This window comes from Phascolarctos cinereus, unplaced genomic scaffold, assembly GCF_003287225.1.
Source record: "Phascolarctos cinereus isolate Bilbo 61053 unplaced genomic scaffold, phaCin_HiC Scaffold_3;HRSCAF=262, whole genome shotgun sequence".
In the NCBI taxonomy this organism is placed as follows: domain Eukaryota; kingdom Metazoa; phylum Chordata; class Mammalia; order Diprotodontia; family Phascolarctidae; genus Phascolarctos; species Phascolarctos cinereus.
This window is the reverse complement of record NW_027555736.1, coordinates 176,661,704-176,679,277: the sequence shown is the minus strand read 5'-3', so window position 1 is coordinate 176,679,277 and position 17,574 is coordinate 176,661,704. Positions and strand designations below refer to the sequence as shown.

Genomic DNA, 17,574 nt, shown 5'->3' with positions numbered 1-17,574 from the left:
AACCATGAAATAAGAAAAAAAGTCAAAGAGATGAATAAATCTTTGAAAAGGTAGATATGATAGACCTTTGGAGAAATCTGCATGGGAAGAGAAAGGATTATACCTTTTTTCTCAGCTTCACAGGGATTGACTATGTATTAGGGCATAAAAATCTCCAAGTACAGAAAGGCAGAAACATTAAATGCACCCTTTTCAGACCAGTGCAACAAAAATTACATTTAATAAAGGTCAATGGAAGCATAGATTAAAAGCTAATTGGAAACTAATCTAAGCCTAGAGAATGAGTGGGTCAAAGAACAAATCATAGAAACGATGAATAATTTCTTTAAAGAGAATGACAACAATGAGACAATATTCCAAAATTTGTAGGGTGCAGCTAAAGCAGTACTTAGTGGAAAATTTATATCTCTAAATGTTCACATCAATAAAAGAGAGAAAGAGCAGATCTGTGAATTGGGCATGCAACTAAAAAATTTTTTAAAAATAACAATTTAAAAATCCCCAATTAAACACCAAAATGGAAATTCTGAAAATCAAAAATTGAAAGAAAAAAACTATAAGCTGATTCTTTAAAAGAAAAAAAACCTTAGTTTTTCCTCTATTAAAATTATAGGATTTCAAGGATTAATGAAATGGTATCTCTGAAAACTGAGTATTACCTTAATCCCTTAGTTGAATGTCACTGTCTTGTGATGCACTACAGTAATTATCTTTCAGATTTTATTGAGCAACTGTTGTGTATGAAGCATTGAAAAATCACAGCTGTGCTATTGACTGTTGAGTATATTGATTATAATTTACACAAGGAGAATAAAGTATCTTATAAACCAAATGTGAATATTTACTTCTGATTAACCTTTGGTTCCCAAACTGAATTGTTTTGATTGGTTAAGGCATACTAATTACCCTGAGACAAATGATCATCTTTGCCCTGGGAAAGGAGGATGCAGAGAAGTTCAGTGATTTCTCTAGGTTACTGAAAGATATTGGTTAGCTCCATTGTTTCATGACTAGTCCCTGAACCAGTATGAATTCATGTCTTGTTAGTGGAAACAATAGAACTGCTGCACCCATCATTCTGCCTATAGAAGAAGTCCTTCAGACTTTGCAAGATCTGATCACCTATTTTCAGCCTCCAGAGGAAGAGATGCAACATGAAGATAAGCAAAACAAGCTCAGGTCCCTCAAAAATAGACAGAATCTGTTTAAAGAAGAGGTGAGTTTTAAAAGTAAAGTTTTAGATTGTCTTTGTGCTTTGCCCTTAGAACCCAAATATGTTAAGTGAATTGCTATTCAGATTTATAGTTCTAAACAAGCTTTGTATAAGGAGGAAAGTTGAGAATAGTGGAGAGAAAGGATGAAATGAGACCACAGGAATTCTCAAGATCCAGGTTACTTGATATTTCCAATTACATTGACCCTTTTTTTTAAAACAAGGTGGTACATGCAAATAATATTGTATTTAATGTTTTAGTACTATATATGCTATTCAAAGCTCGTTTCAAATGGACTTCCCTTTTCAAAATAACTAGTAGCTGAGTGCTACTTCTACAGCATTGAATTGTGGTATGCTTCTTTATCACCTTCTGGTTCCCAAAGTTAGTGCCAAGACAAGGACCAAAGGGGAATTTCGCTTGTCTTGTTGGCTGCCAACGCATACATTTGGTGTTTCTATTCAGTATTCAGGAATAAATGTATAATGTAGCTGTTTTATATGTAGTAGAGCATAGCTGAAAAATTCTGTTTTGATCTTTTTTTCACTAATCAGTCCCTTTATTTATAGGAATCATGGATGTCCTCCGCTGTGTTTGAATGGAATTACTTGAGTTTATTCATTTTTTTTTTAAATTGCAAAGTACTGTATTTAACACTGTTTCTAAGTGAATCAGATCCATTTTACACCAAATGGAAAACAGGCTTTTGTGAGGTTCATTCACACTCTTTTCCTCTTCAGTATGTCCTTGGATTGAGTTAAACACATGGGGACAAACAAATCAAGAGAGATTGCTGACTCATCCCCAAAATGTATGCTATTTAAGTCTCTGATGCATAGAAATGCATGTATTTTTAAGAAAAGCACATACACACACAATGGAGACATTTGCATATTAGCAGTATCAGCTTTAAATTTTGAAGTGTTTAGGGGAAAGCTGTGAAAAAGAAATAAAGATACAGATTTTCAAAGCAGGAATTTTTCCTTTCCCCATCTTCTTTCTTAGGGAATGTTGGCCCTTGTGTTAAATTGCATTGACCGTTTAAATGTCTACAACAGTGTAGCACATTTTACTGGGTTTGCAAGGGAAGAAAGTGGTACAGCCTGGAAAGAAATTCTGAACCTCCTCTACCAATTGCTAGGTGAGTACATAGGAAATTTCTTCAATTGAAAGAGATTCAAAGTGTATTAAAAGATGAATATTCCCTTCCCAGTTCAAAATTGAAGTGACAAAGGCTACCTAGCAAGTCTGAGTATTCAACCCCTCTTTTTATGCCCAGCTATTAATTATGCTGACCAGTTGCAATTCTGGTGCTTTATCATCATCGAGGTAAAGCAGCGTAGTATAATAGAGCCCTGGACTGAGAGTCTAGATATCTATGTTATGGTCTCATCTCTGCAACTAATTGAATGTGTCCTAGGATGAGGCATTTAATCAGTTTCTCAAGTTGTTTAGACAAGCAGATTGTAACACTATGATTCCTTGAATTGTTCTCATGCCAAAGAAAATTACTATTTTAAAATCTGAAACTATATCTTTTCATTTTCTACTTTGTGGCCATTTTCTGCTAACTTGCCAATGTGATTGTTCTATTAGTGGAAAGAACACACTGAAGTAGGGACGAAATGACCTGGATAAAGAGTGGGTCCCCTGTTTACTAGCCATTATTCCATGAATAATTTACTTTGTCTCTTTGAGAATCAGTTTGTGCATCTGTAAAATAAGGATAATAATAGCTGCCTTAAATATTTCCAGGGTCTACTGTAAAGTTTTATGTATGTGAAAGACTTTGCACACTATAAGCACTGTACAAGCATAGAGTATTAGTGAGAGTGAGGATTAATCACACACATGGCATGTACCAGTGCTACTCCTTCTTTTCCCCTTTTGCTGGTTGTTAAAGTCAAAGGCTGAATTTGTGGTATGGAGTTTGTTTCTATGGTAATACACAATAATACAAATTCAGGGGTTCCTGATAATCAAATTTTAGAGGAGAGAGGATTCAAGAAAAATTAATAACCAGTTGCCATAGTCCACTTTCTGCAGTAAAACCTATTGGGAGTACCCTGAAATAGGTTAGCATCTTTAAGTGAAAGACAGCCTGACCAACTCCCATCTAGAGGTTTCTCTGAGAGTCAGTGTGCTATTTGTATGAATCAAAGCACAAAGAAGTAGGTTTGTTTTTTCTCCGTACCTGGCCAGGATTAAGTGGGACTTGGATTCAATAAAATACCTTTTGACTGATTGATGGATTAGTTCCCTGGGTTAGAAATGGTTATGAGATCTTAATTCGGATCTTGCCCTCCACTGACTCCTGAAGGAGGAAACATAGGTCTGAAAGCAAACTTTAAGGCACGGATTTTCACCTTATGTGCTTACCATTCTTCAGTATTGTACCAATATCGTACCTATCTACAATACCATATTGTATGTTACTAGGCAGAATAAAGTCCTAAGTTACTCTCAGGCTGATTATTTTGCCAGCCATGGACTATTGGTCTTCACAGCTGTTCTAAAATGGCAATAATTATTCATTCTTCTTCTTTTGAGGGGCGGGAATTGGGGTTAAATGACTTGCCCAGGGTCACACAGATAGTAAGTGTTAAGTGTTTGGTCTGAGGCCAGGTTTGAATTTAGGTCCTCCTGACTCAGGTCCAGTGCTGTATCCACTGTGCCACCTAGCTGCCCGTTATATTCCTTCTTTATAGGGATGCTTCCTCCTTAGCTTAACACCTAGGAATAGAAAACATAAGTAAGCAGCACAAATTCCACAGATTCCCCAGCCTTTAAAAAGAAACAAGGAGAAGAATCAAACTCAGAAAATTTTAACTATATGAAAGACAAGGTATAAAACATTTTCAATGTCAGTTTTGTAAAATATTATTATGACGTAGCTCTTTCAGGTTTATCAAGCACTTTCCTTGAGAATATTCTGTGAGGTAAGTAGGGTAGGTAGTGTAGATGAATCAGCAAACTTAGATATGAGAAGTTACTTGCCCCTAGTCACACATTAAGTTTTGGGCCAGGACTTCAATCTAAGTCTTCAAAATCAAAGTCCAGAGCCTTCCTGATCCTCAGTGCTCCCTCTTTTGGAAATCTCTACAAAATGTAGTCTTGTCAAAGGGATGAAGAGGGAAGGACTATTTTCTCCAATTTAAATATCAAGGAATCTTCTTAAAGATGTTTATTCAGTAGGTTCACAGGTCTGCTACTATTACTAGTCACTTCTTATCTATGTGATTAAATTTTATCTTGTTTTCAGCTGCCCTCATTCGTGGTAACAGAAATAATTGTGCTCAGTTCTCCAATAACCTTGATTGGCTGATTAGTAAATTGGACAGGCTGGAATCTTCCTCAGGTAAGAAACAGATTATGATAGTAAGCCTATAATTGGGTAAAACCAAACATGTTTTCTTCTTTTTTCTTGTGGAGGACATCATGACATAGTCTTGCAGCTGGTCACTTTGTAATGAATTACATAGTACTAAAAATATATTAACCTTAATAGGCAGAAACAAAGTTCTGAATTTCTGATATAAGGTTGTATTTCACAAAACTATTTCCATTTGTCGGTCTCAGATTTTCATTTGTCATTTATCAGTTTGTAGATTCTATGAAGTTCTCCATCTTCCATCTTTTTAACACTTTTAATTTATTTTACTTTAATTAATAAGCATTTATTTTTTATTCCTCCCACTTCCCCTACTTTCAATGGGAAAATAAAAAAATTATAATAAATAGTCATAGTAAAGGAAAACATATAACTCAGTTCACCATGGCCAAAAATGTATATCTCTTTCAGCATCTTGAATCCATCACTATTCTATTAGGTCAGTAGCATGCTGGATTTTTGGTCTTCTTGAAACTGTGTTTGGTCATTACATTGATCATAATTTTTAAGTTTTTCAAAGTTGTTTGGCTTTACATTGTTGTCACTGTTTTATAAATTCTTCTACTGGTTCTACTCATCTCAATTTGTAAGAAACAAGTCTTCCCAAGTTTCTCTGAAATCATTCTTTTCTTACAAAGCAGTAACATTCCATCATATTAATATATCATGATTTGTTCAGCCATTCTCCTTAGTTTTCAATTCCTTGCCAGTACAAAAGGAACTGATCTAAATGTTTTTGTACTATGAGTCTCTTTTTTTTCTTCCATGATTTCTCTGAGGGTTATAGTTGACCTGCTAGTGGGATTGTGGGTCAAAGTATATGGACAGTTCAGTAACTCTTTTAGCAGAGTTCTGGAAGTTGCTTTCCAGAATGTCTGGACCAATCCATAATGTCAACAACAAGACTCAAAAGAATAAAATGCAAGGCAAAACAAAGCCCAAATATTTCCTCCAGAAGTGTGCAGAACCTGACCCTAACACAAAGTCCCAATTCAAGAAGTATGAATGGAAGCATGAGTATACCACAACAAAAATAGACCCAATATAAAGAGCCATTGTGATGACAAATATACCAAGATAAAAATCCAGAAGAACAGAGTAACTCTAGTATGTCTTCAAGCAAAATACAAAATGACAATACAGTTTTGGCATGGGCGTGAAGTCAGGAATTCTTCTAGGTATTCCCAGAGAAAATAAAGAAAAAAGTTAAAGAAAGGAGTTTAAATGATTTTATAAATGAAATGAGAGCACCAGAGGAAAGAGTTAGAAAAGAAATGAGAGACATGAAGGAAAGACCTGAAAAGAGAATTTGTACCTTAATATATAAGTGGTACAAGACAGCAAAACTTGCCAAAATAGCAGACTCCTTGAAAATTAGAATGAACCAAATAGAAGTTAATGACTCCATGGGACAACATTGCAATATAAAAAGAAAGAAAAGTCTGAAAAAATAGGATATTAAGATATTTCATAGCAAAATCAAATGATGTACAAAATAGATCAAGGAGAGAGAATTTAATAATCATTGGACTTAGCATTTGGCTAATATTTTAGCATTGGAATTCCTGAAAGCTATGACTAAAAACAGAGCCTAGAGACATTAAAGTCTTTTATAACTAGAGGACAAAGTTAAAATAGAATATTCTGGGTACCTCTTAAAAGAAACCCCAAAATGAAAATTCATAAGAATCTCATTGCCAAAATCTAGAACTTCCAAGTAAAAAGAAAAAATACAGCAGGCAGCCAGAAAGAAAGAATTTAGGTGTAGTCAGTTTTGCTGTAATGCATGTTTCAAAAAAAAAACAAACCACCAATTCGATCCAACACAATTCATAATTGATATCTTAGGGAACATTTTGAACATAATGTGAATTTTGAGTTTGCTTCTGCAAGAGTTCTTCTAGGAGAAATAGTGAGAGACTTCAGAAAACTTCACCAGTTCACAATTACAAGCTGTAACCCTCCTAGAAACCTACCTCCCCAAGTAAATTTTAGATGTCAAGGTAAAGTACCATATTTATTGTATATCTTTTGGTATGGTAGGAGCGGTCAGTAGAATATGTGGAGCTGGTCAGTACCACCCCCCCAACACTTCCTTTCACCATGGTCTCTAACCCCAAGGTATGGGTTGTGGCCTGCCCAACTTATTCATTCTACACTGTGACTAGTTTGGAGTTAAAATGCAGAGTTGGCTCAATATTAGGTAAATACTAATATAATAGATTTTATTAGGCACAAGATCATATAATTGTATCAGTTGATGCAGAAAATGCTTTTGGCAAGATATAATACCCATTCCTATCTAAAAAAAAAAACGTACTAGAAAGCATAAGATTAAACGTATCTTTCCCTAATATAATAAATAGTATCTATCTAAATCTAAAAGCCAGCATTATATAATAACAGAGGAAAACCGGAGGCCTTTCCGGTAAGAATAGGGACAAAACAAGGATTCCATTATCACCATTACTATTCGATATAATGCTAGAAATGTTGGATATAGCAATAAGAAAATGAAATTGATGGAATAACCATAGCCAAGAGGAAACAAACTTATTGCTTTTTGCAGATCATATGCTATTTCACTTAATACTATACAGTTGAATAAAATAATTCAAAATGACTTCAGCTAAGTTGTAAGATATGAAATATACCCATACAGATGACTAATTATTTCTCTATATTGCCAGAAACACTCAGGAGGAAGAGAGAGAAATTTCTTTCAAAGTAATTTCAGAGTATATAAGGTACTTAGGTTTTTACCTACCAAAACACACATATGAATATGAAATGTATGAAAACACTCTTTACACAAATACAGACCTAGCTAATTGGAGAAATGTTAACTGCTTATGCTAGGCAAAATGTAATAAAAATGACAATATTATCTAAAGTAATTTACATATTCAGTGCCATACCAGTTAACTTACTAAAAGATAACTTTTTAGATTTAGAAAACATAATAAAGAAATTCCTCTGGAGGCACAAAAGGTTAAGAATCTCAAGGGAAATAATGAAAAAAAGGGGAAAGGAAAGGAGTATAGTAGTACCAAATCTCAAACAAACTACAAAACGATAATGGTCTAAATTTTTTTATATAGATTAAGAAATAGAGCTATCAGTGGAGTGGAATAGGTACATAATATGCAAAAGGAAACAAGCACAGTAGCCTAGTATTTGATAAATCCAATGACCCTCTGGGTTAAAAATATACTGTTTGATAAAAACTGTGGGAAAACTACAAAGTAGCCTTAAAGAAACTAGGTAATGACAAACATCTGATATCATATACCAGCATAAGCTCCAAATAAGTGATAGACATAAAGGGTTCTATTATAAACAAATCAGAGGACCAACAAAGAAATTACCATTCAGATCTATGAATGGGGGAAGAGTTCATAATCAGAATGAAGATAGAGACACATGAAACCAATACAGCCAAAATTAAAGGAAGCAAATAGATAACTGGGGGGGAAATTATGCAGCAGTGTTCTCTAACAAAAGTCTCATTTCTCACATTTATAGAGAACTGAGACAAATTTATAAGAATAAGAGCCATTCCCCAATTGATAAATGATCAAGAGATAAGAAAAGGCAGTTTTCAGAGGAAAAAAATCAGAGCTATCAATAGTAACATGAGAAAATGCTCTAAATCATTAATAATTAGAAAAATCTAAATTAAAACAACTCTGCGGTTCCATCCCACACCCATTGGTTTGAAAAAGTAGACAAAAAGGAAAAGTGAGAGATGTTAGAAGGACTGAAAGAAAGTAAATATACTTAATGCATTGTTGGTAGGGCTGTGAATTAGTACAGCCATTTTTTGGAAGCAAAGTGAAACTATGCTCACACAATTACTAAACTATGCATACCCTTTGGTACAGTGATAACACTACTAGTTCTGTACCTCCAAAGGAATCAAATAAAAAGGAAATGGACTTGTGTGAACAAAAAAATATTTGTAACAGCTCTTTTTGTGGTGATGAACTGGGGGATGGTATATGATTACAATGAAATGCTACTGGTGTGATTGTCATAAGATATGTGGAAGGGAGCAGTTTCTGAGCAACTTCAGAAAACCTATGAACTGAGCAGAACTAGAGTGAAACCAAGTATATAATAATAATTTATGTCCTTACACTAATTTCTGACCTTCTCCTTCCCTCACCCCAACCTCAGTAAGTTTCTTATTCTTTACTTTTAAACCCTCTTCATCATTCACTCTCTGAGGTTAGAGTTTCTTTTTGTTATGACCAAACCATCCCTGAATCTGCCTTTCCTCTTATTTCCTCCTCCCTTTCCCCTATTTTCCTGTTGAATGTTTCTATACCAAACTATTTGTGTGTCTCTTCTACCCTTCTTTGACTAGATAAGATGAAAATGAGCTTCAAGTGCCACCTGCCCCCTTCCTTTTCTTAGTATAGTCTTCTTAACTATCTCAATTATGTGATATAGCAAGTTCCCCTGCTCATTTTCCTCTTTTCTTCACTAGCATGTAATACATGCACCCCCTTTCCTTTCTTGTTTTCAAATAATTGATATATAATAAGACCACTCTCAGGTCCTCTACTTCATTTAATTCTCTCCGTGACTTTTTATTAGAGACAATTGTTTGATTAGAATGTAAATACTCAATCATTGTTCATATCCTTTATAGTCTTTTTCAATTACATGTTTATATCCTTTGTAGTCTATTCCAATTACTTAATTTTGAAGTTCTAGATTTGTTACAGTATACCTGAGAGTTTTCATTTTGTGGTTTCTTTTAGTACGTCACGAGGAGATTCTTCCTAATTTCACTTGCCTTCTGGTTCTAATGTATCTAGGCAGTTTTCATTCAAAATTTCTTAAAACATTACATACAGGGTCTTTTCTGTGGTCTTTGTTTCAGGTAGATCAATGATCCTTAGATTTCTCTCTCCTCACTCCTACCCCCCAATCTCTTTTCCAGGCTAATTTTTTTTTGTGAGTCTATACACTTTCTTTTAGTTTTTTTTTTAAATCCTTTGGCTTTACTTTAGTGTTTGTTGTTTCTCATGAAGTTAATAATTTCTGTTTGATCTATTCTAATTTTCACGGAGTCTGTTACATTGTTAAGGTTTTTGTACCTCTTTGTGCCAAGCTGTTACTTTTCTTTTCCAATTCTTTCATGTAGAATTCAAGTACTTTTAATATCGTTTTTTAACTCTTGCTTCATGTCTTCCAGGAATTCTAGTTGACCTTGTGGCCAAGCTGTGATTCACTTTAGGCCTTTACTAGTAGATGTTGTGGAGTTATTCTTCTTGATTTGTGTCTTTGGCATCCCTTGTTCCACAATAATTCTTGATCATAAATGACCTTTTCTTCTTTCATTTAATCATTCTTCTAGCCTTATATCCTGAATTGGGATTTCATGACAGGGTTGGCTTTGTACACTTTTGGAAGGAATATTGGAGACTTATATGATTGTGATCTGTATTGTCTGTAGTCCTGCCACTGCTTTTTCTGGTTATTTAATGCTTTCTTTTTCAGGGATATCAAGGGTGGCCCGAGAGCTGCAAACTTTCAACAGATTGTAAGCAGTCTGAAATAGGGCACAGTCTCAGCTATGCCCTTCTCGTCTGAACTTTGTAATTTCCCAATCCCATTTTGAGACTGGGAAGAAATCTGGAAGCTCCGCCCTGATCAGAGCCCTAGTAGACAATGTGGGCCCAGCCTTTGTCAGTTAGTCAGAAAACTGTAGGTTCAGAGCAACAAAGATTGTAAACTAACCCCCCTCTTCTTCATTCCCTGACCTAGTTACTTACTTGTAAGCCCTACTCCATGTCTGTGGACTAAAATCATGAACCTGTCCCTCGGTCAAACAATGGTAATGTAGACTTGCCCTTCTACAGAGCTCTCACCCTGGTTCCTCATCTTTAAGCCCCAGCCCAGGTCTGTGGGCTGAATCTATCTTGCTCCTAGGTGACAGCAATGGATCTATAAGCTCATAATAGGTCTGCATTCCCTGCCATGGTTACTCAAGTAGCTCTAGGCCTCAAACTACCACAACTATAATAGTCTCCTTCCTCTCCTGTGTGCATGTTTGTGTTTATCTTGCATTCTTTTTTTCTACTTTTCTCTTTTCTATTTTTGATCCTTTTCCTTTTCTTTTCTAGTGTATCCTCATCTCAGATATTGCTTTCATTCTTTTATTAGTTCTGGCAATCCCATTCCTTTGGTTGCTACTGCTGTGAGAGTGGGTTTTTTTTTTCAATCATTTTCTACTCAAACAGTGCTATGAAACAACTTTGGCCGGAAAGAAGGAGTGAATCATCCTAATTTATGTCTTTGCCATCATAGTCATAGCCCTTATTGGTGAACCTCAGTATAGATCATCACTAGTGAAAGCTCAAACTGTAGGTCTCTAAATTCTAAGCTATGAGTATGTGAGGCTATGTCATAGATACCACTGACTTCTCTGGGAGTTCCATGGAAAGGCTTTGTTCTTCCTCATTTCATACTTAGTATGTAGCTGATATTCTGGCAGTTATATCTAGGGAAGAGTCCCCATGGGCTAAGTTTCTTCTCTGCCTTGTGCCTTTCCATCCCTTCTGCCTTGCTCTGTGTCATGTCCAAATGTTTTTCAAATGTTTTAACAGTATGCATATGCTAAATGTTTACTATGTTCCAGGCATTGCACTAAGCTCTGGAGATACAAAGTAAGAGAAAAAGAGTACCTGCTCTCAAAGAGCTTACATTCTAATAAAGGAGGGGCAGGGGAGAGGGGAAACCAACATAGAAACAATTTACAAAATCGTTTCATACGTACAACGTATGAAATATACACAAGGTAAATTGGAAATTATATTAGAGGGAAGGTACTAGCATTCAGGGAAATGTTCAAAGGCTTCTTGTACAAAATGGGATTTTATCTAGGAGCTGAAAGCAGCAGAAGCCAAGAGATAGAGATGAGAGAGAGAGAACTCTAAGCATGGGGAGAAGAGCCAGGAAAAATGTTTAGAGTGAGGAAATGGAGTGCAATGTGGAAGCAATAGCAAGAAGGCTACTATGTGTGGAAGAGAATAAGATAGAAGAAGACTGGGAAAGTATGAGGGGGCAAGGTTTGGAAGGGCTTTAAAAACCAGATGATTTTATGGTTGGTCTTAAAGATTATAGGGAGCCATTGAAGTTTATTGAGTAGGAAAGTGATATGGTCAGACCTTCATTTTAGAAAGATCGCTTTAGTGACTAAGTATGTGATTAACTGGAGAGGGAAGAGATTTGTGGCAGGCAGACCAAGCAGCAGGCTTTTGCAAATAGTCCAAGTGTGAGGTGATAAGGGCTTGAACTAGGCTGGCAGCTGTGTCAGAGGAGAGAAGTTAATATATATAAATGAGACATGTTGCAAAGCTAGCAATGACAGAACTTGACAACATATTGGGTGTACGTAGTGAATGTAGGTGACACCTGGGTGACTTGGAGAATGGTGGTATCCTCAATAATAATAGGAAAGTTGGGAAGAAGGGAGAGTTTTAGGGGAAGGATAATGAAATCGGTTTTGGAAATGTTCAGTTTAATATGTCTATAGGACATCCAGTAGGTAGTTGACACAACAAAAATAAATCTTAAGAAACCCAAAATAGACAAGGTTTTGAGGAACCGAGACGCCTAAGTAATTGATCTCCAAAGGATTTTCATTGTGAGATTATGATTTGAAAGTATAATAAGGACATGTTAATTAGATAGCTTATGTTTAATAAGTACCTCTCTATTCAAGGAACTGCCCTAGGTACCCTAAGTACCAGAACAAAGGGAAGAGAACAGTTTCTGTTTTCAGTAAATTTAGAGCTTGTTAGAATTTTTGAAGCAGTTCTTCCTGCCTGTCATTTACTATGAAGTTGATCACAAAAGTTCTCAATCCAGGTTCTTTCTAAAAAAGATAATCTCTATAATTTGAGTATCTTGCATCATTTATAATGCTGTAGAACTGTTCCTATGCTTACTTTTAATCAAGAATTGTCTTGGTTTAAACAAATAAAAATTATACTCTCCAGCTGCCTTTTCATGTTTTAAGGCAGTGTTTGTTTTTTATTAAGTGATTAATTATACTTACCTGTATGTCACAGGGTGGTTTGCCCCAGGAGATTTAGAGTCCCTCATAGATAACTTCATCTTCCATCTTGAGACATTAAGTAGACTTGACAAGTTGATGATATTTATTTTCCTTCAGGATGCTTTTTTCATTCTTTGCATTCTAAATTTTATTAAAGACTGCAGGATACCAATTGTCCAAATGACTTTTATAATTTTCATCTAGGTATTTTGGAGGTATTGCATTGCATCTTGATTGAAAGCCCAGAAGCCTTAAATTTGATATCAGAGGGACACATAAAATCCATCATTTCTCTTCTGGATAAACATGGCCGAAATCACAAGGTAGGTGTGAGAAGAACAACAAAGAGCAATTTGAGTTAATGTGGTACCTTCCTTCCAGGGGTTCAGAACATTCTATAAGAATTGTCTCTTGGTTCTAAGCTGTCCAGTAAAAGTGATGCACAGCAAGACCAGCAAAACAGCCAAGCTTTATTTGAGATCATGGTTCCTAATTTCTTCTCCAGACCCAAGATTTTCTCATCAGTGTGGTAGAGTAGAAAGTTATGGATGTAGAATCAGGAAACCTGGGGTTAAAATCCCACCTACTGTTCTATTTAACTGTATGACCCTAGGCAAGACACTTAACCTCTCTGAGCCTCAATCTCCTTTCCTATAAAACTAAGATAACAGTATCTATACCCAATACTTCATAGTACTGTTCTGAGGTTCATAGAAACTATATAAAATGCATTGCAAAACTTAAATTGTTCTATACCAATTATTAGTATAATTTTCAAATACTTAATAAAGCTCTAGGTATCATGCAAGGCCAAATACATTGATTCAATACTTTTTCCTATCCTCTAGGCCAAGGGTTTGTTGACAGAAAGACAATACTTTTATACATATAGAGAAACATAGAGCAGAAAATGCATAGACTAAAACCTCATTATAAAACTAGCTTGTCAGGATACAAATGCAGTCCAATAATGGATGAAATCCCATTACAACTCTAGAAGGTAAGAGATTTCTTGATGCTGATCTATACCATTATGAATTTACCACTGACTAGTGGTCAGATTAGCAAGGCAAATTATTAGATCTCACTGGGCCTCATTTATCTCATCTGTAAGTGAACATGATATTATCTCATCTGCCAGAAAGCAGGGAACTAGATCAGCTGATTTCCAGCATTCTTTCAAGTCACAAAGACAGATAAAACATTGGCTATGGCATATTCTAGGACACTTCCCTGCTCTCCTACAACTTACTCACATATACATATGTATAGAATCATAAGCATTATAAGGAAAATCAAACCAAGAATTGATGGTCAGAATGATACTTGTAGACGAGTCAATTCATTTCTAAGATCTAGGATGCACAGTTGGAATAAAGATCAGGGCAAGCAGTTGTGTCCCTCTAGGGGAGTTGAAGTTTGATTTGTGTCTACAGGCCCACATTTTCTAATCTTCTATCAGCCTTTCATGCCATAAATCACAAATGTATCTTTGGGGAAATGGAAATGAGCTTCTCTCTGCAGTACTGTTTAGATGATACATGGCATCCTTAGAAAGTATGCAAGTCATGGACTTAAACACCTGCAACATTATTTGGCAAAGAATAGAAAGCAATATGTGTGATCTCAAATTACTTTTCTAAATACAATAAATCAAAAATAGGCATGAGGCTTAGTTTTTAAAACCATTTTTCTCTGCATGCCAACATGTTCCTTCCTTCCTGCTAACTGTAATAGAAAATAATTGATATATACTCAAGTAACACAGAAGCATAAGCCAATAGCTACATACAAATATCATTGAAGTCTATTGATAGAGTGTTTACTCTAATCAGTGTTTCTCCACAGGGACTTTTTAATTGTACCATGTAATCTTTATTGTAGGTTCTTTCAACCAGAAGCCACAAAACATTTAATAGATATTATTTAGAAGCAAGCTTGTGTATCATGCTTCCCATTTTAAAGAAAATCACCAACAGCCTAAGTCAAAGTACTGAAATACACTTAGAGAGTCGGTGCTTAGTGTGATTTGTAGCTTTTAACCTTTTAGTTCTAATTTCTCTTTGTAAAATTCTAGATACTTAGTGAAACCTTAACCAGATTATCTTTGTATTAGAAATTGTACTCATGGATATGAAGAATATAATTTGATTTTTTTTCTTAGTAGATTTGGAGCAGAAGGTATGATTGTCCAGAATGAAGGCCCTTTTAAATGAAAAATTATGCCATAGTATAATTTGTTTCAAAGTAAAATGTAATCCCACTCTAAGTAGTAGAGATTGGTATGACATCACCACACCAGGCCAAATAGTTGTGAAGCTTTTCAACCCAACATGTAATGTGTAAAAAGGATTATTTCTACCATGCTATCTCTGCATAAATGTCTGAACATATATTCATGAACATATCTCATTTTTTTAAAAGCAACACAGAACTAACCAGGCATGACCCAAAACCTGGGTATCTGTTGTACTGCTTTTTCCCCTTACAGACTCCCAAGAGTCTCTGTGACATAAGTTTTAAATTTTCACTGATATAATTTTGTGGTTTAGTACCAAAGGTATTTAGGTCTATAGATATCAAACCACTGGTCTCTCTGAACAATATTTTCCCCCCTTCCCATGGAAACTTCTTCCAAATCATGGTGAAATTTGAAATTACATGGTTGAGCATAAAGGGACAATTAAGATTGAAAGACTCTGAAGCGGAGAAACAATGTTCTATTGGACCTTAAGTTAAAAGTCTAGAAATAGGCTGGAAAAAAGAACAAGCAAAAGAAAAAGAACCTGACCATCAAGAATTACTATGGTAACAGAGAAGCTCAAAACACAAACTCAGAAGACAACAATAAAGTCAAAGCTGCTACATCCAAAGCCTCAATGAAAAATGTGACTTGATCTCAGGACGAAAAAGAATTCCTGGAAGAACTCAAAGAATTTTAAAAATCAAATAAAAGAAGTAGAGGGAAAACCAGGAAAAGAAATGAGAGTGATGTAAGAAAATCATGGGAAAAAAGAGTCAGTAGCTTGGTAAAGGAGGCACAGAAAACACTGAAGAAAATAGGACCTTAAAAAACAGAATGGGCCAAATGGTAAAGGAGGCACAAAAGTCCACTGAAGAGAAGAATGTCTTAAAAAGCAGAACTGGCCAAATGGAAAAAGATATGCAAAAATTCACTGAAGAGAACTCCTCAAAAGGCAGAAGTGGTCACATGAGAAAAATATACAAAAAATCACTGAAGAAATGAACTAACTTCTTAAAAAGCAGAATTGGTCAAATGGAAAAAGAATTACAGAAGTTCACTGAAGAAAATAATTCCTTAAAAATTAGAATTAGGCAAGTAGAAGCTAATGCCTCCATAAGACATCAAGATACAATAAAACAAAGTCAAAGGAGTGAACAATTAGAAGACAATATGAAATATCTCATTGGAAAAACAACTAACCTGGAAAATAGATTGAGGAGAGATAATTTAAGAATTATTGAATTACCTGAAAGCTATGATCAAAGAAAGAGCCTAGAATCTTGCAAGAATTTATTCAAGGAAAACTGCTCTGATATTCTAGAATCATTGAGTAAAATAGAAATTGAAAGAATCTACCAATAACCTCCTAAAAGAGATCCCAAAATGAAAACTCCCAAAGTTATTATATTTCAGAGCTCCAAGGTCAAAGAGAAAATATTGCAAGCAACCAGATAGAAATAATTCAGATGTCATAGAGCCACAATCAGGATAACACAATATTTAGCAGCTTCTATATTAAAAGAACTAAGAGCTTAGAGTAGAATATTCTGAAGGGCAAAGGAACTAGGATTACAATAAAAAATCACCTACCCAGCAAAACTTATTATAATCTTTCAGGGGGGAAAATGGCTATTTAATGAGAGGACTTTCAAACATTTCTGATGAAGATACCAGAATAGAAATTTGACTTTCAAATACAGGACTCAAAAGAAGCATAATTCATAAGGAATTCAATAAGTTTAAACTGTTTACATTCTTACATGGGAAGGTAATACTTGTTACTGCTAGGAACTTTATCATGATTAGGGCAGTTAAGAAGAGTATACATAGAGGACAGGTGTTAAGTTGAATATGATAGGATGATATCTAAAAACAAATTAAAGGGTGAGAAGGAGGAATGCACTGAGAGAAGGAAGAAGAGAGAGGTAGAATGAGATAAATTATCTCATATAAAAGAGGCACAAAAGAGCTTTTACAGTGGAGAGGAAAATGGGGGAGTTGGGAGGAAGCACTTGAACTTTCCTCTCACTGGAATTGGCTCAAAGGGGGAATAACATATACATTCAGTTGAGTATAGAAATCTCTACTTACTTAAATATATTATTATAATTACACTATAATATTTTGTTTAAATCTAAATTGATAGGAAAGTAGGAGGGGAAGGGAATAAAATAAGGGATAGATAGGGAGGGCAAATTGGAGGATATGGTAGTCAGAAGCAAAACACTTTTGAGGATGGACAAAGTGAAAAGAGAGAGAGAAAAGGATAAACAGGGGTAAATACACAGTAATCATAACTATGAAAAAAATTTATAACAAGTTCCTCTGATAAAGTCTCATTTCTCACATGTATAGAGAACTGAGTCAAATTTATAAGAATATGATTCATTCCTCAATTGATAGTCAAAGGGTATAAATGGATAGTTTTTGGGAAAAGATATCAAAGCTATCTCTAGTCATGTGAAAAAAATGCTCTAAATCATTGTTGATTGGAGAAACGAAAATTAAAACAACTCAAAGTTATCACTCCACACCTATCAGATTAGCCAACATGACAGAAAAGGAAAATGACAAATGTTTGAGGGGATATGGGAAAATTGGGACACTAATGCAATGTTGGTGGAGTTGTGGATGGCTTCAGCCATTCTGG

At 35.1% G+C, this 17,574-nt stretch overlaps 1 protein-coding gene across 1 annotated transcript in view; it reads left to right on the top strand.

Moving 5' to 3' along the window:
• The window catches only part of RYR3 (ryanodine receptor 3), a 731,065-nt gene that overhangs the window by 321,253 nt on the left and 392,238 nt on the right, over positions 1 to 17,574 (top strand). The window contains exons 13-16 of the mRNA XM_078151313.1: positions 1,048 to 1,216; positions 2,220 to 2,355; positions 4,477 to 4,572; positions 12,884 to 13,002. Of these exons, the coding sequence (XP_078007439.1) occupies positions 1,048 to 1,216; positions 2,220 to 2,355; positions 4,477 to 4,572; positions 12,884 to 13,002 (520 nt within the window). The remainder of the gene's footprint in view (positions 1 to 1,047; positions 1,217 to 2,219; positions 2,356 to 4,476; positions 4,573 to 12,883; positions 13,003 to 17,574) is intronic.